The sequence below is a fragment of the Eulemur rufifrons genome, chromosome 3 (genome assembly GCF_041146395.1).
Source record: "Eulemur rufifrons isolate Redbay chromosome 3, OSU_ERuf_1, whole genome shotgun sequence".
In the NCBI taxonomy this organism is placed as follows: domain Eukaryota; kingdom Metazoa; phylum Chordata; class Mammalia; order Primates; family Lemuridae; genus Eulemur; species Eulemur rufifrons.
In genome coordinates this window covers 2,131,536-2,153,544 of record NC_090985.1, presented here as the reverse complement: position 1 = coordinate 2,153,544, position 22,009 = coordinate 2,131,536, and the positions used below count along the sequence as shown (strand labels likewise).

The following is a 22,009-nucleotide window of genomic DNA, read 5'->3' as shown; positions in this document are numbered from 1 at the left end:
AAGTCAGTGAAACTTTCACTGCATTCCCCAAGTAGTAATAGGTCTATAACAGCTGCATATTCTTCAAATGATTTGCATATATTGTCCTGCTCATCAATGACCTTTGCTAACTGGGCAAATGTCCAGCTGATATTTCCTTTTGAAGAAGAAGTGTTTTGAAGTATTACAGATTTTTTTCAAAATGCTTAGATTTTTTGCCACATATCACTTATAGACTTAGTTGTACCATGCAAAGAAATATCAAGTCATTTTTATTTGACATGATATCACACAGAAATGGTGCATTCCTATAGAAATCTTCTTTTAATAATTCACATTGCTGAGTCTCTTCCTCACAAAACTTAACTATCTGTTCTCACAGAGATAAAATTTTGGCTAACACCTGTCTCTGCAATAGCCAGCCCACTTTGGAATGATACAGCAAATCCACACTGAATATCCCATGGTTCAACTTCAGCATGTCATAAAACTGACAATGCCATGTTGCATTTGCATGAATATAGTTAACAATACTTATAACTTGTTGCAAAGTGTCACTTAAAATAGTAGCTTTAGCACAGAGATTTTGCCGATGCAAGATACAACGAAAGGAAATGAGAGCATCTGGATCTGTTGATACTTTTTTTATCTGTGCAATAAACCCTTCATGTTTTCCTGTCATGGAAGGTGCACTGTCTGTACGTACACTCACTAAATTTCCCAATTTGGTCCAATTTCATGGCATTTGTCTGGAAAATTGTTGAAGATATCTATTCCCTGTGTTCTGTTCACAAGACTGTCTAAAGCAAGTAACTCTTTGTAGCAAAGAAAATCTTCTGTTATGACCTGAATGAAGTATAAAACATGTACCAAGTCAATAGTATCAGTTGATTCATCCAAAGCAATTGAATAGTATATATTTTCCTTTTGAAGTATTGCCTGAAGTTGCTCTGCTGAGTTGAAGGCTAATTCATGCTGCTGATCAGTTATGGTTCTTCTTGAAATAGGCAGTTGTTTGCGCTTTGAAACATTATCTGGGTCTAAGTATCCTACAACTTTGACAGTGCATTCTTTCACAATTTCCACATCACTGAATGGCGCCCTTTTTTCCTGAGTATATAAACTACTTTATAAGTTGCTCCAGTGGCATTATTTCCAGGTCTTATTGCTGCTTGAAAGAATTTTCTTTGCTTTTGCTTTTCATCTTTTAATTTCTGTAATACAATCTTTTGCACCTCTTCCTCTAATTTAAAATATTCGTGATCCTTCTGAGTATTATAATGCTGATGAGCACTGAATTTCTTTAATGTTGATATTGCAGTATCACAACACAAGCAAATCATCTTATCTTTAGCAGAAACAAGATAATATTGCAATTCCCCATCCTCATTAAAGAAATCTCTTTCCTTCCTTCAGCATTCTCTTGGTCTTCTTTGACATGATGGGCTGTTAAGCAGACAGAATTAAAAAATACTGTCGTGCTGTGCAACTATTCACAAATTCCACTTCAGACAGAAACATAGGGCACTGTTGTCAAAAGCTGATAACAGACTGGCATACTCAACCCCCACGAACTCTTGCCAACCAGCCTCATGCGGTAGTGGCCCCAGTCGGCGGGGGAGTTAGAACTATATTGTGAGTGTGGCAGCCGTCAGTTTAGCCCTTATGGCTACTAATGTTTTAATTGTGCCAGTCAATCTGGGAGGATTATTTCGTTGAAGCTTATTTTATTCTTTGGCATTTTAAATACATTCATTTTAAAAATAAAATAAAAATGTAAAAGATGAACAAAAATGTATTAATAAAAACAAAATGAGTTGTTCTGTAAAATTTGGATTCAGTCAAAAGGCCGCACTTGAGGACGTAGAAGGCCACGGGGTCCCCGCTCCTGCTCCAGGAGATGAGCCAGGTGAACACTGTTAAGGCAGTGCCAGGTGGGATGTGATGAACATTATAAGAGGGAGCAATAATTATTGCTGGGGAGTTTACAGATAGGAGAATTTATTCCTCACTACCGAGGATCTGTGTTCATGGGAGTGGCGATATTTGAGCTGGCTCTCAAATCATGAGCAGAAAATGAACAATTCCAATTTCTGATAAAATTCATTATTTTCATTTGTAAGCAGCAGTGCTGGCCGTAGCAGATCCATCCAGAATGACATTATCAGACATGTCTGTATCAGGACTGTGTGCTGTCTTATAGTTCAGAATGCTGTAATTACATTTGTAATCCTTCTTTCTGCAATGATATCATTTACTTCCAACACAAGCCCAGACTGTGTGTTAAAATGCACAATCTGCCAACTTTGTTGGGGAGCAGAGCCAGTGTCAGGGCACATTTTGCTTCATTCTCCTTTGAGAAAAAAATTTGTTTTGAACTTTTAACAATTGCATCTTAAACCCACAATACAAATTTCCAGACCTTAAGAGGCTAGGAAACTATCTCTGTGTCAGGATGCAAGACACACAATGGGGGTTGTGGGCAGGTCCTCATGTTCAGGGTGGGCTCTAGACTCTTGATCCTCAAGCAAGGGTGTGATTTTAATCACCTGCGGAGTTTGTTAGTTATGTGGATTCTCAGGCGCCACCCTCAGAGCTACCTTAAGTCTATGGTGGGTCAAATATTTAGACGTCATTCCTTGAGTACTTTCCACTGTTCTCAGTCCCTGCCTCCAGAATAGGCTGAGTAAGTTAAGCTGCGACCCGAGAATCTGAGCCTCGACACAGACACCACGGCTCAGAGCCCGAAGCAGGTGTCTGCTCACCTGGTCAGGAGCATAGGGAGGACAAGGGGGCTACTTCGGTCCTAGAGTTGCTTAAAGGCCTATGAAGCCACAAATCAAGGGTAGCAGAGCGTGTGTCTAGGGGTCCACCCTCCGTGCAGGACCCTGGTACCACACAGCCATTGTCCTGCTCACCAATGTGAAGGTCTCTAATCCTGCCCTCTCCTTCCTAGCTCTGGCGGAAATTTGCTCGTCTTGCCTGTAACTTCGTGGTCATCTTCATTCCCTGGGAAATGCGGATAAAGAAAATCGAGAGTAAGTATTTGCGCTTGGAGGAGGGGCGGGATGCAGGGCTGTGGCCGATCCACAGCCTAAGGAGAGCCTGGCGCCTCCTAGTCCTTCACGGCTGCCAGGGCACTCCCGCCGCTGGGGTGCCAGGCTCCAGTGGGACAATGGAGGGAAGACAAGATGCCTGTCCCCGCCGCCTCCCAGGATGGGAACAGTCCCAGGTGCGCTGTTCTCGCAGCCCACCCCTGTATCAGACACGGTCCTGCCCCCAAAGGATCACGTGGAGCCCGCCAGGATGAGCGAGAGGGCGACACGCACTGCATAGAGCAAATACAGAAACCCACAGACGTTACTGTGATCATTTGGAAAATATATGCTAAAAAATCAATACATCACAGCCACATTCACACTTACAGACACACACACGATGCCAGGAGAAAACAGTAAGTCTGAAATAAAGAAAACCGTAAAATTGGACCATGGAATGTACAAGTCTTTTGAAGAGATGTGGGAAAATTCAATATCTGAAAGATGTTGATTTTCCCAAAATCAATTTACAAGTTTAATGCAATTCCAGTACAAATCCAAATGTATTGTTTTTAGTATTCAACAAAATGATCGTAAAACTCACATGGGAGAAAAACATCCAAGAGACTAATCAAAAAAATTTTAAAGGAAAAATGCAAATAAGGTTGCATAATCAAGACATTAAAATACATTGTAAAAGCTACAATAATTGAAACAGTATGGCATAGTGCAGGAACTGATTGACAATTCAGGAATTGAGGACAGATTCAGGACACAGAAGAACACACACAGGCCTTTACCATATGATAATTATTAGTCAGTCTAAATTATTCCATAAATATTGCTGAAACAATTGATTTGACTGCTCAAAGAGCAAGTTTAATTCCTTCACTTTAAAATTCTATTAAATATTTAAAACATTAATACAATAGGAAATGTTCAAGTATACAATAGGAAACATGAAAGAATTTAAGAAAATATAGATGATGTCATCAGAGAATGGAGACCTAACCATAAAGGTGAAGGGAGAAATTGGTGAGGAAAGTGCTATTGTATTTAATTATCTTAAAAATTAGATACATAAAAAATAAAGCTAAGAGTTAGATGACCAATTGGGAAAAACATTTTCAATATTTAAATAGAATTAAGCACCTTCATACCCTGCTGTTGGAAATGTAAATTGGGACAGAATTTCTAGAGGAAAGTTATATGTACCCAAAGTCTTCAGAATGTTTATATCCTCTGGTAAATGCTTCTATTTGCTAAAACCCAGAGAAAACAGCAACAAAACCACAGCAAGCTCAGTGACCAAGGCTGTTGGTGCCCCACTTGGTCCCATTTACCTGGCGGGTCCACCTTTCCCTCGGCTGCTCTGAGTGTGGACTGCTCCCTTCTCTGGAGAACTGCCCTTGGCCTACCTGCTCCCAGGTGTGAGGCGCATGTCACCCCCGCCCCTCACCCCCCACCTAGAGCCTGGAGCCAAAGACTTATCTACAGGGGGGCATTCAAGTCTGACCTCGAGCTCCAAGTGGGACCCACCCTGTGGTGCAGTTCAAGCCCCAGAGCTGCTCGTGGGATCAGACCACGCCAGACTCCAGCAGAGACACTCCCTTGCTTAGCTCCCTCCCTGCCCTACCCCGACTGCCCACCTCCCTCCTGAGAGCACCTCCTCGTCAATCATGCGCAGCTGCATCCCTTCCTCAAGCTCTGCTTCTAGGAAACCTGGCCTTAGGCACAAATTACTTACTATAGAACTGCTCACCCTACTGAAAACTGGAAACTTCCTAAATGTCAAGTAGTGGGGATGGGTTAAATAAATTATGGAAAATTCGTTTGATACAACCACATTTTTGGCAAGAGAAAATATTTGTAATATATTGGTAACTGAAGATGCATGCTATAGAGAGATGCCAATTTTCTACAAAAAAGTTATAAATATAGAATAATAATGGAAGGTTACACTAAAAGTTTAATAGAAACTAATTCTAGTCGTGATATTAATGCAGTGATCTTGGAATAGGTAAATGTTTTTGTCATCCTTGTGACGTTTTGTGTTTTTCTACTTATGACAAACGTAAACTAGATTGGAAATAAGAAGTCAAGAGATGTTATTTTTTTAAGTATGACACAAATACACCTGCTCCAGAATGTTGTGAAATTCTCACCCGCATCCTCAACTGACTTCTGTGCTCCTGGATTTTCTCAATAGATACAAATTTGTTCTTACTGTGATTTTTATTTTGGAATACGTTTAGACGTACAGAAACGTCACCGAGGGGGTTCCCCGGTACCGTTCAGCAAGTTTCCCTCTTGTTAACAACTAGCAAAGTGTTTTTTATCTTGAAATTAAGGTCCAAGGACCCCGAGAAAAGCTCTTAGACTTTTAAAAATGATGCAAAATAGAAAATAAATATATCAAATTCTCAAAAGATGCTGACACTTCTTCACATACGTGAGATATTGAAAATTTGATAAGACCCTTTTAGGTGAATATGGCATCGGGGAAATGATCATCAAATAGTATTTCAGGCAAATTTGGGATTTTTTTTCTGCGTGTAGAACTAGTGGGTGTTTGTGGGCATCTTGATCCATCTGAACCGGCGTTCGGAAGGAACCCGCTGATTGGTGCGACGACGGCATTCTCTCTCTGCGCCCGGCTGATGGCGGGCGGATGACGGTGTCTTTGTGCAGGGTTCTCGCACTGAGGACCTTACGTACACTGTCCTCACGATCTCGTCTTTCTGCAGGTCATTTTGGGTCTGGCGTTGCCTCCTACTTCATATTCTTGAGATGGTTGTTTGGAATTAACATCGTGCTGGCCGCGATGACAGGCGCTTTCATTGTCCTTCCAGAGGTGAGCCCCGGCTCAGGAGAGAAAGAGGTGCCATTGGTTAAGAAGACGGCAAAGCGGTAGCGTGCAGTGATGGCCCTCGGGGTCCTTGCGGGGAGGGCACTGCGTGTGTTGAGACAGGGCTCGGCGACTTTGCTGTAAATCCCGTGGAGGAAACATTTGAGGCTTTCTGGCCCGTCTGTGGCCACTCCCCAACCCGCCACATAGTGCAAAAGTGGCCGCAGGCAATACATCAGCCATGGGTGTGGCCGTGTTCCAATGCAATTTTATCTGTGAGTATTAAAATTCGAACTTTATATAATTGTTATGTGTCACAAAAATATTATTCTTTTGATTTTTTCCCCCCAACCATTTAAAAATGCAAAAATCATTCTTAGCTCTTGGGCCACACAAAAAGAGCTGATGGGCGGGGTTTGGCCTGTGGGCCACTTTGCCAACCCAGTGTTATTATAAAATAAAATCCGTTTGTCAACGAAACTTCATCTTCACACAGTAAATGGGCCATGTCCCATCTACCATAGAAATCTAGGGACTTCAATAACCCACCCATAGAAGCCGCGTCCAGCCCAGAGACAACACACCCAGGTAGACCGTGAAGAGTCAAAAAGAAAACCCCCCACCCATGATGGATGCCCCACCAGTGAGAAGCAGGCAGAAACCACCCCGAGATCTCCTGTGTGTGGCATCGTCACAGGCACACGGAGATCAACCTCCCTCTTCTCCTGGTCCCCCACCCGAAGAGCATGTGACGCCCTCTCCTCTCTCCCCAGCTGATTGCGGGCCAGCCCTTCGGCAGCACAGCCAGGAAGACCATCCCCAAGGAGCAGGTGGCCTCTGCCCAAGACCTCGACACCGTCTGGTCCCTGGGGGTGAGGCTGACGCTTGCCACACTCTTGCCTTGAGGGAGGGGTGAATGGGCCACAGTCCCGGGACCTGGGAATCAGAAGTGACACGGAGCATTCTCTTTGCAGGGCTACCTGCAGTACTCGGTCCTCTTCTACGGCTACTACGGCAGGGAGCGGAGGATCGGGAGAGCGGGCTACCGGCTGCCCTTGGCGTACTTCCTGGTGGGGATGGCCGTGTTTGCGTACAGCTTCATCATTCTTCTAAAAAAGTACGACAGCTTAATTTCTCAAACTATGTTTCAAGAATCATGACATGTGTGATCTCATTTAAGCTTGTCAATAATTCCATAAAGTTAAGGCATAGAACTAACTGTACCCATTTTACAGATGAGGAGACTGAGGCTAAAAGAGGTATGTTCGTTTTTAACCATAACTTACCGAACACGTCCTGCCTTGTGCTAGGATCTGCGTTGGGTCTGGAGACACAAGAATCCTATAAACTAAGCAGTTAAGAGGTCTCACTACCTTTGAGACAAGGTAGCGGCTGCACTAATGGAGGGAGAAGCAGGGTGGCCTTGGTGACCAGAGGTTGCAGAAAGCAAAATGTCCTCCTTTGTCTGTAAGTTTGCCTGAGACCCAGCCACAATGCTGCGAAGGCCGGCTCGCCTGTGCTATCGTGCATTGACACCTGCACTTCGTCACTGAGAGGAGTTGCCTGCTGGGGTCAGCGGTGCCGCCCCACCCACTGTGAGACCTGCAGCCACTCACCGTCCCTCCCTGGGCCTCGTCTGTAAACCGTGCAGGGGGCCCAGGGAATCCCAGTTTCCCTGCCAGCTTAACCTGTACTCCCGTGCGGGAGCCGGCACATCCAGACTGACAGGGGGGCTCCAAGCCCCAGAACCAGCCTGTCCCCCAGCCCCCTCTTGGCTCACCTGCCACTTCTGTCTGCATAGGACACCCCCCTTCTCTGCTGCACCCACGTTGCGTGTTAGCAAAGTGCAGATGGAAGAGCTTGGCATAAAAAAAAACAGACAACAAACCAATAAACAAACAAACAAAACCTGAGGAGGTGCACAGTGACTTGGGGGCCTTCGGTTCCCCCAGAGCTGTCCAGCTTAGCTCCTAGCGGCCCCACCTGCGAGACCAGGCCCTTTCCTAGATGTTATGATTTAACACACTGATTGCCACGTGAGCTGTATTTAACTCAGGCTAGTTTTCAGCCCAGAGCCGCGTGAAGCAAAACCCTGCAGTTGGTTCATGAAAATCTTACTTGTTGATGTTCTTATTGTTACAGTTAATATTGACAATTTAATTCTAAAAACGTGGATTGCGTTGCATATAACTCACACGCAGAAAACAATAAAAAACAACACATTAGAAAGGATCGTTTTGTTTTAATAAAACACTGCGGCCCCTGGGGAAAATATTTTTTTTCTGGCGTGGCAGTCAGCGTGCCGGGAGATGAATCAGAGCGAACTGGAGAACAAGTCTGGACAGAGAGCGAAAAGCTTGTGACGGGGACATGCTCTACGGAGCAGGAAGTTTCCCCTGAAGAGGGACCCTGATTCCACCTTCAAATATCTAAAGGAATGTCACATGCTAGAGGGACCCGGCATGTTCCGTGGGGCCCCAAGGGGTAGAGTTCCCATGGGCAGGAGCCCCAAGACTGATTCAGCTTAAAAGATTTTATTTCATAATCACAGTCACCTAGAGACGGGAACAGCTGGCCCCCGGGGACACACACCTGCAGTGACCTGCTGGCCACCGCAGTGGCGGGACTCCATGGCACAATGGGCCACTGTGGTTTTCACACTGCTCAGAGTGCTGGCCCAGGGCACAAGTGTGGGCTGAAATCCAGCCGGTGCCCGGCAGTAACGGGAGAAGCTGCGTCCACCCAGCAGGGGCAGCTTTTCCTAACTCACACCGAGGCCCCGTGGGGCGAGCCACAGCCCACCGTGGGCGGTCTCCTCCCCACGACTCCTGTGACCCCTTCTGGCTACTCTTTCGCAGGATGGCTAAGAACTCCCGCACCAGCCTGGCCAGCGCCTCCAGAGAAAACTACACCTTCTGCTGGCGGGTGTTTTGTGCCTGGGATTACCTCATCGGAAACCCAGAGGCTGCGGAGAGCAAGACGGCGGCCATCGTGAACAGCATCAGGGTGAGCGAGTGACCTGTGCAGGCCGCGGGGCGGCCACTGTGGGTCTGGGCTCTGAGGCCACGTGCCAGTCAGGCCTGGCCTCTGTGGGCGGGCAGCACCGTCCCCCTCCCAGGTGCTCATGGTCCAGGGCAGCCGCGTGCAAAGCGAGCTGAGCACTCCCCAGAAATGCACCACATGATCCCATGGAGTGCAGGAAGAACGTTCTGGAACTTCCATTTGTTTTTAATTTTTTAATTCCATCCTTTTAAATTTTCAGTTTGTATATGTTTGATAATTTACACAATGGATTATTACTATATTGCATGTACATAACCTGAAGAATAAATACATAAATGTGGAGACTATAGATTTTATTTTTAACTTAGAAGACAATGCAGTCCAAAGCATTCAGGGACTGGGTCTCCTGAACTACACAGTCAGCTAAATGGTGCCCTATTTTGAGAAAAAAAAAGGTATTTAGATAATTTGAATCATCATACCCATACCATGTCCATTCCCTCTTCCCAATCCCCAATTTCCTTTTCTCAATTACTTACTAGATAATTGATATTAAATTCGTTTATATCAGTAGAATCTTACAGAATAAAGTCTTAGACATTAGAGATATGAGTTAACTACTGGATACATTATTTCTGATGTTTTATGATTAACACATTGACTGCGACACACACACACACCCACACACACACACACAAACTACCAGAAAGTTTTCCTTGGGGCCACAGTGTTTTATTACAAAAATAGAATGAAAACTTCCAGTGTAACTTAAAGGTAAACATAAATAGAAAATGAAATGTATTGACTTCTATTCATTTAATCCACATTTTCAGAATTAAATTGTTTTTGAATTAAGTATAACAATAAAACATCAACAAGTAAGATTTTATACATGCTTCCTGTGGCCGCGGGGGTAAGACTCGAGTGAGTTAAATACAAGTCTCGTGGCGGTTAATGTGCTAGTGATCCTGCTAAGCTTTAATGCCGTGTGTGTTTTTCCTTGAAGGAGGCCATCCTGGAAGAACAGGAAAAGAAGAAAAGCAAAAACCTGTAGGTATTAGTACTCTCCGCGTTCAATCCATTGATAAGTTTTGTTTCCATTTGGTACAAAAATTACAAGATTATCTATATCTTATTTTCGCAATTGCCAGGCAGCTCCTCTTTCTTCTCAAAGTCCGTTATTCCAGTAATGTGCTCCGAGGGAACTGGTGACTTCTGTAGCGGCATTTAGGAAGGCATCCTCCTCCCAGACCCTGCGACAGGGGAGAGGGCTGAGGCTGACCCGTTCCCTAGTCTTTTACTTAGATAACAAGGGAGGTATATTGAATACCAACTTCTAGTTTGCCTAATGGAGCAACTGTATGAATGTTGTTAAGACTCGTTTTATTTAGAAACAAGTCTCTGGAGTCATAAGACACAGATGTTATCTGGCTGTGCTCATAAGCCGTCCCCCCAGGCGACTCCCGAGTTTTCAGGTTCTTCTCAGATCTCAAGAGCTACGCAGGTGAGGGGGGGCCCTTCCGTCAGAGCTGGGGAGGCCACTCCCAGGAAGGGCAATGGCCCTGTCCTCACAGGGACAGGCGTGTCTGCTCCTCCCACACCCTTGCTGGGTCGTTGGCCCTCACGATTAGTTTCCGCAGTGTGGAAAGCCCCTTCAGAGGACTCGTGTAGACAGGGACATGGGGACTGAGGACACACACCCAGCCTCTGGGACAACGAGAAGCGGCAAGGGGAGTTGAGTTGGGAAGGGCTGTCCAAGAAACACCCTTGACCTTGTGAGCCTGCACCCCTCACCTGTGAAGTGAAAAGATGGGATTCTGCCCTCTGATTCTTTATCTGTAGGTCTCCTCCGCCAGAGTTGGTCATAATAATAACACAGTGCGCCATGTTTTTATTTTTACCAAGCAAGGTGACATTTATCATTTCGTTTGGGAGTGAGTTTCCTCATTGTACAGAGGAAGGGCCAAGACACATGTAGAGGGAGGAACCGCAACCCGCCCAAGGTCCCCAGCAGGGGACATCTCAAGGAGGAGATGGCACAGCTCTCGGCCACACCTTCCTCCAGCCCCTGCTGGCAGAGCAGAGCTGTGCGGGCTGCCACCAGGTGCCACGTGTACCCCTTGCGGGTGTCCACACCTGGTGCCCCAGGGAGCCCCTGAGGCTGCAGCGTGGGGTGCACAGGGTTCTAGGCAACACGCATGTGGGTGCAAACAAGAGGCTGGGGGTGATGCTGGGCGTTCGTGCTCGTGGAGTCCCCTGGACACAGGGAGTGGGATAAATGTCTTTCTGTCTCACGCTGGGCAGACAGTTCTGGGAGGCATTTCGTGGGCCCCTCAGAAGGTCCCGCAGTTGCCTCTGCACAGCCAACTGCGCACGTGTTCTGGTGCCGACGGCTCCTCCCTCCGGCTCCCCTCCCCCAGACCTGCACCTCGCTTTTTAAGATCACTTCTCAGGTGAACTATTCATACCTGCAGAAGGGCCTGGGGTTCTCTTTCCAGGTACACCAAGCTGAGACAGGCTCCAAAGTTGGCAGAAGAAGATACCTTAAAAATAAAACAATTGAAGTCAGACAGTGAGTTGTCCTCCAGTGTTAGAAACAATGGACATGTTTCAGATAAAACTGGAAACATATATGTAAATACTAGAATCGCCATTGATTCAGAGATCCGCCCATACTAAGAGGCATGCAGGAAGGGAGACCCAATGAGAAAGAGATGAGCCCCATGTCCTATCTTGTGGTCATTTAGTTGCTTCTTTATTTACTCATTCATCTAGCAAATATCCATTAAGTGCTTGCATGTGCTAAGCCTGTCCTAAGAGCTGAGGATACAGCAGTGAAAAAGACTAAAAAGTCTGAGAGCTTACTTCTAGAGGGAAGACAGCTAAGAAACTACCAGGAAAATACAATCTCCCCTCTCACAGCAACAGGGTCACGGTCAGAGAAACGTCTTAGGCAACGTCATTGTTGTGGGAATGTCATGGAGTGCAGTCAGAGAAACCTAAATGGCACAGCCTACTACACACCTAGGCTATGTGGTACAGCCTACAGCTTCTAAGCTACAAACCTGTACAGCATGTTACTGTACTGAATGCTGTAGGTAACTGTAATGCAATGTTAAGCATTGATGTATCTAAATACATCTAAACACAGAAAGGGATAGTCAAAATATGGCATAAAAGATAAAAGACGCTCTACCTGTACAGGGCACTTACCACGAACGGAGCTTGCAGGACTGGAAGTTGCCCTGGGGGAGTCGGTGAGTGAATGTGGAAGCCTAGGACATTACTGCACGCTACCGTAGACTTTATAAACACTGCACACTTAGGCTACACTAAATTTATTTTTTTAAAGTTTCTTTCTTCAATAACAAATTAACCTTAGTTCCTTAGTTTACTGTCACTTTTTTACTTTAAAAACTTTTAAATTTTTTAAAACTTTTTGACTCTTTTGTAATAACACTTAGCTTAAAACACAAACACATTGTAGAACTGCACAAAGATATTTTCCTTCTTTATATCCATATTCTATAAGCTTTTGTCTATTTTTATTTCATTTTTTTACTTTTTAAACTTTTTTGTTAAAAACAAGACACAAGCACACACATTGTCCTAGGCCCGCACAGGGTCAGGATCATCAATATCACCGTCTTCCACCCCCACATCTCGTCCCCCTGGAAGGACTTCGGGGACAAGAACACACAGGGAGCTGACATGCGTGTCATCTCCTGTGATAACGATGCCTTCTGCAATACCTCCCGAGGGACCTGCCTGAGGCTGTTTTACAGTTAACTTTTTTTAAATAAGTACAAGGAGTACACTGGAAAATGATGATCAAAAGTACAGTAGACACAAACCCAGTGGCACAGTGCCTTATTATCAGTATCAGGTACCGTATGGAATCGTATGTGCTATAATTTCGCATGACCGGCAGCACAGTAGGTTTGCCCACACCAGCGTCACCACCAACACGTGAGTGATCTGTTGCACTGCGATGTCACCAGGCAATAGAGACTTTCCAGCTCCATTGTAACCTGCTGGGACCGCCATCACCTGTGCAGTCTGTTGTTGGCCCAAACATTGTTCCGTGGCACGTGACTGTGCATGGCACAAGGAAGGGTTCGTCACATGGAATGACAGGCAGAATCATCTGTCCTCCCTCCCTCCCACTCCTCCCTCCTTCCCTCCTTCCTTCCTTCCCTCCCTCTCTCTCTCTTTCTGCTGAACACGTTTACTTGAACTCCTGTATCTTAAGTGCACCGACTACAGGACTCCAATTTTAAGTAGCAAAGAACTGAAATCCAGGTACCTGGACGCTAAAGCCAGTGTGGTTTGTTTATCTGTTTAAAGCCCCTTTGATGCTGGCCGGTTGCATTCATGTCGATCTCTTAGGAGATGAGGGATTCCAGGGCACAAGGCAAAGCACTGACTCTTCAGGGCAGAGAACCCCCGTAGTGGACGTGCTCCAGCCCCGAGGTCTGTGCGTGGCGGTGCTCTGAGCACACCTGCCTCTCCCCCAGGGCAGTGACCATCTGCCTGAGGATCATCGCCAACATCCTGGTACTGCTGTCGCTGGCTGGGAGCATCTACCTCATCTACTTCGTGGTGGACCGGTCCCAGAAGCTGGAGCAGTCCAAGAAGGAGCTGACGCTTTGGGAGAAGAACGAGGTACCCACTGCCGTTACCCGCAGCACCCTCCAGAAGGGACGCAGAAGTAGCCTAGCCCTCTGTTTTCTAAGTGCATAAGGTAGTAATGTGTCTAGGGAAAAACTCTACTCTCATACAAGGGCTTTGAGCCACAGGGGCAGCACCACGTCCTGGCTAAGTGATTTTATTGGCCTTCACTGGGAAAGATTTTGATTCAGAAACACCGTGGAGCGTTCACACTGTCTTCCACGGTGAGCCCCGCCTTTGCCACGTCTGTGTCTCCCCATCCGTGCTCCCACAGCGAGACACGACCTGCAGGCTGGCCTTCCCTCCGCCCTGGATTCCATCGTGCGGGTCCAAGGTGACCAGGGACCAGTCTGCGAACGCTTAGCTGGTTTCTGTGTATCTAAATTACAAATAACGCTTCCAGGACCAGCTCCACACACATGGCTTGTTTTTTAAGCAACCCTTTTCCCCCTTGTGTGAATATTCCCATAAATAGAAAATTACCAAGTGGAAGGTTATGGACAGTTTAAGAATTCTTAGGATTTGTGGTAGGAGCCTTGTCCTGAAAGGTTGGCCCAACTGACCTGTAAAGATTTAAGAGGCAGAAATAGCACAGAAACCACTTCTCAGATCGTTTCTGTGAAAATTGTTACCATCCTTTGGGATTTAAAAAGCAGAGTGTGGGCCGGGCGCGGTGGCTCACGCCTGTAATCCTAGCTCTCTGGGAGGCCGAGGTGGGCGGATCGTTTGAGCTCAGGAGTTCGAGACCAGCCTGAGCAAGAGCGAGACCCCATCTCTACTAAAAATAGAAAGAAATTATATGGACAGCTAAAAATATATATAGAAAAAATTAGCCGGGCATGGTGGTGCATGTCTGTAGTCCCAGCTACTCGGGAGGCTGAGACAGGAGGATCGCTTGAGCCCAGGAGTTTGAGGTTGCTGTGAGCTAGGCTGACCCACGGCACTCACTCTAGCCTGGGCAACAGAGTGAGACTCTGTCTCAAAAAAAAAAAAAAAAAAAAAAAGCAGAGTGTGTAGGCGAGAAGTGGTCTTCAATTTATCCTGTGCATATTCATCAACATACGGTAATTTATCAAAATCTGAGCCTGCACAGGTGATCTGTTCTCACGCCTCTTTCTACTTTATGTCCACTAAACGGGTTATGTGCATGTGTGTTTGTGCGTTTACAGATAGATGGATAGTTTTTATAAAATATATCAGAGATTATTTCTTATTTTAGCTCACACATCTGTGTACCAGCTAAAACTCCTCTGTCTTTTGTTCTAAGCACAGAGAAACAAGAGCCAGGCGTGACTCTCTAGATAATTAATCTTCCATGGACAGAAAGAGCATTAAATTACCTCTCTGTCTTCCCTTTGCTATTCATAATAGTCTCAGTTATTTCCATCTTCCACCCAAGGTCACGGAAGTATAAATAGAATGAGACGGTAATTGGAAAATGTGGCAGAAATGCCAGTGAGTCGCAAATGGCATGTATTCGTGTCCTCAGAACAGTTAGGGAGAGGTCCTTAAAAATACGTGTAAAGTTATGATGAAGTGGCAGCAGTCATTTGGCAAAAGCTGGCTAGCCGCGATTCGGGGAGGTGTCCCGTGGAGCTGCTGACGCGGTGGGTACGCACGGGCCCAGCAGCAGGCCGAGAGGCCACACGTCGTGATCAGGTTGGGGTGGGGGCCCTGGGGAATGCGGAGTCTGGCACTTACTCTCTTGGTAGGTGAGTGTGGTGGTCTCCCTGGTCACCATGCTAGCGCCATCTGCCTTTGACCTCATCGCCGCCTTGGAGATGTACCACCCGCGGACCACGCTGCGCTTCCAGCTGGCCAGGTACGACACCCCGCCAGGAGAGGCCGCGGCTCAGCCATCTGCCACCCACGGTGGGAATGTTCGCGCCTCAGGAGCCAGGGCTGGCTTCTTCCCCACACTTAGCACAGGACTCAAGAACAGCGGGTTCCGGGAGGGAAGGGAGGGGGGTGGGGGCAGGGGAAGAGGGAAGAGGGGATGGAGGGGGAGAAAGAAGAGGGCAAAGGGAAGAACAGGCAGAAACGCCAGATGGAAAAAGAGGACCAAGAAGATGACGGTGGGTGTCTCTGGTGTCCTCGCTGTTGAGTTCTCTCCGCGGCTTGTCTGGGTGGCCGGAGAGACCCAGGCTGTTCTCCCTGACCCGAGAGGAACAGTAGGTGCTTTGCTAGTAACTCCCAGAAGCAGAGACCCAGTGGGTTCTCAGGCCGCGCAGGACAGCCTGTGGCTGTGACAGCAGGTGGTGGTGACAGGCTGGTGGGTCGGAGGGGACGTCGAGCTCCCCTGCAGGAGCCAAAGCAGCCGCGCTCAGGTCCAGCACTGGCGTTGTCACGTGTTCCAGAAGAATCCGAGTCTCGCCCTGGAGCGTGTCTCCTCATCTGTCAACCAAACCGCCGCAGCATGGGCCAGGCGGGTCTTGTCAAACTGCACGCGACAGCGGGAGGCGCGGAGAGCCCTGCTCGCTCCCTGCCACCCTCGCCCCATCTGGGCTGGTGTCTCCTCCTTCTCTTGTGACACCTAATAACATTCTACAGAACTAGTTTTCCACGACCACCTTGGGAAGATTTGCTCTCACCCAGGAGTCGGCAGACATCTGAGAAGGAGCAGGTAGTAAATGTCTGAGGTGTCACGGGTCACACAGTCTGCCACGACTACTCAACTCCGAGGTTGTAGCTTGGAAGTAGCCACAGGCGACTGTGGCTGTGTGTGGCTGTGTCCAACACACCTTCACTGACAAAACAGGCAAGGGGACGGCTCGGCCCGAAGGTCATCCTTTCCAACCTCCGAACTGTCCTTTCAAAGACAGAAAAACATGACTGGAAAGAGCAAGGGCTTGGCCAGAGCCTCACAGCCCCGCGCAGATCCGAGCAAGGCTTGAGCCCGGGCTCACCCCCTGGGTCCTCGTGCTCCGCCCACACCTCCTGTGGCCTGGGAGGGAGAGGTGTCTTCCTCAGCGCCTTCCTCGCCAGCGGGCACTGGGGAGGATCGATTCTGTTATTGCATTTGGTCTAAAGGCAATCCTATTACACAGATTGGCCTCGTTATTCATGCTCAAAACTAGAGAAACAGAGGCATCGGAGACTGCCCCAGACAAGCGAGGCTAATTCCAGTAACAACAGCCAGACTTACTGTCTTAGTTCCATTACTTACCGGCAGACTGTGTCAGCTTTTATCCAAGTGAAAACCAGCGCCGTGGTAAGGCCAAGACGGCAGGAGATGAGGTTTATCCAATCCTTCCTCCCGCCGGCACTTACCGCCGATGCTGAGGGGCCTGCCCCGGCTTCGTACTGCAAACGCAGCCTTGAAAAGCTCCCGCATTACGTGGAAGGGAAGCCCCTCACGGTTTCGGAGGGAAGCCATCGTGAGTCACAGTGCTGTTCCCTGCGGCGCCCCCGCCCCTGTTCTTTGCCCACTGCCTGCACACGGGCCGACTCTACACCAGCAGGCCTGTGGCCAACTCATGGGTGCAATCTGGAGTCTTTTCCTCGAGATACGGATGTTCTCCCACCGACTGACCGTGGCTTCATGATTCTCAAGGCGCCCGTTGTCCCACTGACGCATCTATACACCTGTCGTTCTCCTTTCTCGTCTGACTCCCCGAGACAGGTTTCCAACAAGACCCAAGGCTGCATCCTGGGAGGTTCCATGATGTGCTTCCAAAACCGTTCATGGCTGGAAAACGGGCACCGAGTCTTTGATCACCGGCTAATCCAGACTGTCGCTGGCAGATTCCAGCAACATCCCAGGGGTCCCCGAGGCGTAGCTGTACCCACGCCCCTTGGAGCTCCTGGGGGGTCCTGCCTGTAACTCAGAAGCAGGGCGCCAACATCCTGAAACTGCATCCTGCCCCTTCTCACTGTGCGAGCTGAGCTGGTCAGTGAGCTGGCTCCGTATCTCAGCATGCTTGTCCCTGAAGCGGGATTACTCTAAAGGGCACCTCGCAGAGCTGCTGTGAGGCTCGAAGGAGATAATCCATGGAAAACCACTTTACAGACCAGAAAGCAAGACACAAAGACACACTTCACATTGCAATTGAGAGCCCACTTCCTACACCCACACGCTTCGTGCCGTCCTGGCATTTCTAGAGGGCTGGCATTTCCAAAGATACGCGACGGTGGAGTCCCCTGGAGAGGCTGTAAAAAAACATTCCCGGACGCCCCCAGACCTACTGAAGCAGGAGGATTCCAGAATCCTGTATTTTCTTAAATGCACTCAGGGTGATTCTCAAGGAAGCCACATGTGGCAGCCACTGTCTTGGCGTACAGTCTCTAGAACCACGTAGTGGGTCTAGAACCGTGGACTTGTGTGTGGTTCTTGCTCTCAAGGTGGGCTTGTGGCTTGCAGGGTCCTTGTGCTGTACCTGGGGAATCTCTACAGTCTGATCATTGCCCTCCTGGACAAAGTTAACAGCATGAGCATCGAGGTGAGTGCCACCTGGACAGCCACCCCCCACCTCCGCCCTGCCCCCTCCCCGGCCCCACCAGGGTCTTCATCATGGTCATCACACCACTGCTGAGTCTGCGTTCCACACCTCTCGCTCAAAACTCAGCTCAGTTGTGGCCTTCTCGTGGGAGGATGGAAAAATTAGCCCATTTCCCAGGTAAAGAAACTCAGGCCACGGTTCATGGCTAGCAGGTGACAGTGCCGGGACGAGAACTCGGGGCTTCTTGACTCTTTGTAGCAAATCACCCATTTCCTTGAATCCCGTCCGAAAAAGCTATCAACAGCTATTGCAGGGGATCCCAGGAAGGGCAGGGCCTGGGCCTCACTCACAAAGTCAGGAGGGAAAAATCATCTCATGGGGGACAGACCAGAGTGGGCCCCGCCAGCGCAGCCCGGCAGGAGCACCCGCTCCCAGCCTAGGTAGCCTTGGTATCAGTTCAACCTGCTCCACCCGCGAGGCCGTCCCCAGGTGGGGAGGAGGAGCCTTCTCGAGGTGCCTTGCCAGGGCACGCCACACTAGCGTCGAATTTCAAGACTTAGGGGCAGAAGAGGCCACAGAGAGTAGTTTTCTGCGTCAGGGCCCTGAGGATCCATAGACCGGGCTCCTTACCCGCCACTCACTGGCAGCGCAACCTCGAGCGTCAGGCCTGAACTCATGAGTTTCAATCTCCTCCTCTGATCGTGGGGTAATAGTCCTTGCCTCTCACTCTTGGCGGATGAAAAGAGATAAAAGGTGTGAGCTGAAGCAGTTTCCGACACTTACTGGGGACCAGTAAATACTACCCGTTATACCTCTGTGTTCCATTACTGGGGCCAAGTCTAGTCAAGCTGCTGTCGAGAGAGAGAGAGAGAGAGACAGAGAGAGAGAGAGAATATGGATGACTGTTCCCAAGCGATACAATGTTACCTTTGGTGTCCACCATGGGTTCCTATTTATAAATACGTGAACAACCTTTTTTCTTCCTCCCTCCCTCCCTCCCTCCCTGCACAGGAAGCTGCTAACAAAAGTAACACGAGACACTGGTCGGACTCCAGCGCTTTCCTTGCCACCAGGGCAGCCCCTGCAGAGGAGCCATGGTCCACGCCCGGGCCCGGAATGGGGCTCAGGAGAAACAGCACGTGGGCCTTGGACGGGACCAGCCTTCCGACCCGTGCAGCGCCCCTGGCAAAGGCCAACAGCACCGCGCTGGACACGCAGAGTCCCCAAGACCAGTGCTGGGAAACATACGTCGGCCAGGTGGTTCCCTCCCCCTTACAAAGCCCTTCGCATCCAACTCGTCACGTAACCGCAGCAGCTCTCTGCGGTGTCGCTGTCCCCGTTTTACAGAAAAGGGAAGTTCAGGGAGGTTTGGTTTCCAGGTCTGACAGTTACTGATAACAATCCGTGCAAAGACCCATGCAGCGTTCCTACGTGCTGGGCCCTGTTCTAACGCTTAGTCCTCATCAGAGTCCTGTCATTATCACCCTCGTGGGGCACAGACGAGGAAACTAAGGCAGGAGTGCTCAGTGCCTTGCCCAGGGACACACATAGAATCGAGCGGAGGGAAGACCTGCCCCCGTCTGCTCCAGGCCTGGGCCTTCGTCTGCGCAGAGCACCTCGGCCCAGGGCGCCATCCCAGGGCAGCAGCCGCAGGCCTCGCGGAGCCTCCGGCGGCTCAGAACCACAGACCTTAGATTCTTTCCTAGTTTTGTGTAACGCTGGCTTCAGATGTCAAAATTCAAATTAGCCAGCATTTATCGAGCATTGATTATGCACCAGAATCCCATCCTTCTGCCCGCTGCCCCTTCTAAAGATGCCACATGAAGATGCCCCTGGAGGGCGCCCCGCCCCCCGGCCCTGCTCAGGCCCACGGGGAGGAACAGAGACCAGGAGGACGCCGCAGGAAGGGCGGCCAGGGGAGGGCGGGCGTGGTGGCACCCAGGGACCCCTGTGTTCCAGGAGATGCTGAAGCTCTCCATCATCGACATGCTCTTCACCGTGGCCAGCATCCTGCTCATAGACTTCTTCCGGGGACTTTTCGTTCGGTACTTAAGTGACTACTGGTGCTGGGACCTGGAAAACAAGTTTGTAAGTAAAGTGCTGTGTTCACTGGGGAAACCGATACGGCCAAATCCGTCCTTTCCCGATGCCAGGACTGGGAAACAGTCAGGGGAACACGTGGAAAGTACGTACGTGAGGGGAGAGGGGAAGGGTGTACAAGGCTGTCTGCGCCCCCTTCTTAGAATTCCCCGCTTGCTGGACGGCCCAAGTGCGCTGAGAGATCAGAGCCGTGAGAGCAAAGAATTCCCCACCTGCGGGCGTCATGAACTGACTGGTTTACCCACAGAACTTCAGAACTTTCTCTAATGCAGAGGTTCTTTTTCTCTTGTAGCCTGAATATGGAGAATTCAAAATAGCTGAGAACGTGCTGCATTTAGTCTACAACCAAGGAATGATTTGGTAGGTATCCAAGCTGCTGCTTTGCTTACATCTCATCTGGGCCCAGAGTTTGAATTTTCTGTGTCTGGATGGGACATGACCATAATAAACACAGTCCTAGGTGTTAAGAAAGGCTATTTCCAAGGAGAACTATTTATCACGTAAATTTATTAATCATTTTGTAGGAATTTTGCAGGAAGAAATGGTAAAGAAAATAGTCCATTTTTAAGCTCCTATTGGTCACAGCCAAAAAAGAAAAGTCAGCACAGGAACCAGTAGAATAAGCTGCTGGGGAGGACTGGGGTGGGGGGGAGGAGAAGCTGCTTCTCCCCGGGGGGGCAGGAGTGGTTTCAGTCCCAGCCGGGGACCTTGGTCTGTCCACCCCCGACTCTCCGTCCTGTGACTCCTTATTTTCCCTTGGACACGGGCCCAGGAGCACAGCCGTCCCCCAGACTGACAGACCCGCCCTGGGGGACGCCGAAGCTTGGGAAGTCCGGGCACCTCCCAGGCCCAGGCGGTCGTTCCCCGAGACTCTGAGGAGCCGAAGGGGCGTCCGGCGCACAAGCGTGTGTGTCTGCAGGGCTCGGTGGAGAGCTCCATGCTGAACCCCAAATTGCGCTATTTGTTAAAATACAAGCAAACAAAGAAAAACCGTGGATGTCCCATACATGTAGAAAACACAATCTCTCCTCATAACCATTCGGTAAAATGAGTGGGGAATTGAGAGGTATAAAGTAATGTTCCTCCAATCAAATTCTCTCTTCTTACAGTCCACCAAATTTTACCAAATATCTTTATTAACACAGTATAAAAATAATATGTCACATGTATTTAATATGTGTTAGGTGTCAGGCACTTCTCTACCTGTAGTAAATGACTTAATCCTTAGAGTAACCCTATGAGGTAACTGGGGCTATTTTCCCCATTTTAAAAATGAGGAAACTGAGGCAGAGAGAAGCTACGTATCTTGCCTAACATCAAAGAGGCCGTGACCTTGTTGCCTACCATGAAAAACCAAACTTAGAAAAAAAGATTTTTGCTTAATAAACATATCCTTACATCTATTCTCCTACTACTGAATGCAAATTCCACAAGTATTACATTGAATGTATACCCAGGATAAATTGATGTAGACTGAAGTCAGAAAGCGGGTTTTGTTCCCTGTTTGACGTTTCTGAGTAGGGCGACAGCTCCCCTAGGCTGGCCTGGTGGTTGCCTGTGGCCCCAGCTCTTTCACTCTCAAACGTGTCCCAGCTTGGATGCTGCAGGGTCACCCTTTTATTGCCAACATGTTTGTGGGCAAATCTCTTAATTTTCCCTGACCTGCCTTCCTTGTCTACCAACTTTGGATCCTTACCCCTCCTTTCACGACTGAAGAAGATTAAATGAGCTAAAATAAGTGACGATGCTTATCACAGCGTCCAGTAACAGCAGGTGCTCAACATATATTGATTAAACCCGCAAGTCAGTGATTTAATGGCATAGCCCTCGCCACACACAGGCAAAATCCGCAGCGTCCCCGACCGTAGCCATCCGTCCTTTGCCGTCTCCGCAGAGCGGGCCTTTCCTTTGCTCGAGTGTGAAGAGAGACC

The 22,009-nt window shown here is 48.6% G+C and overlaps 1 protein-coding gene across 1 annotated transcript in view; it reads left to right on the top strand.

The window, feature by feature from the left end:
• TMC3 (transmembrane channel like 3) overlaps window positions 1-22,009 on the top strand; it is a 33,979-nt gene that overhangs the window by 5,739 nt on the left and 6,231 nt on the right. Inside the window, exons 4-15 of the mRNA XM_069465636.1 lie at window positions 2,936-3,017; window positions 5,765-5,871; window positions 6,639-6,737; window positions 6,840-6,982; window positions 8,724-8,871; window positions 9,875-9,918; window positions 13,386-13,533; window positions 15,252-15,361; window positions 17,900-17,978; window positions 18,990-19,235; window positions 19,938-20,066; window positions 20,371-20,438. Coding sequence (XP_069321737.1) covers window positions 2,936-3,017; window positions 5,765-5,871; window positions 6,639-6,737; window positions 6,840-6,982; window positions 8,724-8,871; window positions 9,875-9,918; window positions 13,386-13,533; window positions 15,252-15,361; window positions 17,900-17,978; window positions 18,990-19,235; window positions 19,938-20,066; window positions 20,371-20,438 — 1,403 coding nt within the window. The remainder of the gene's footprint in view (window positions 1-2,935; window positions 3,018-5,764; window positions 5,872-6,638; window positions 6,738-6,839; window positions 6,983-8,723; window positions 8,872-9,874; window positions 9,919-13,385; window positions 13,534-15,251; window positions 15,362-17,899; window positions 17,979-18,989; window positions 19,236-19,937; window positions 20,067-20,370; window positions 20,439-22,009) is intronic.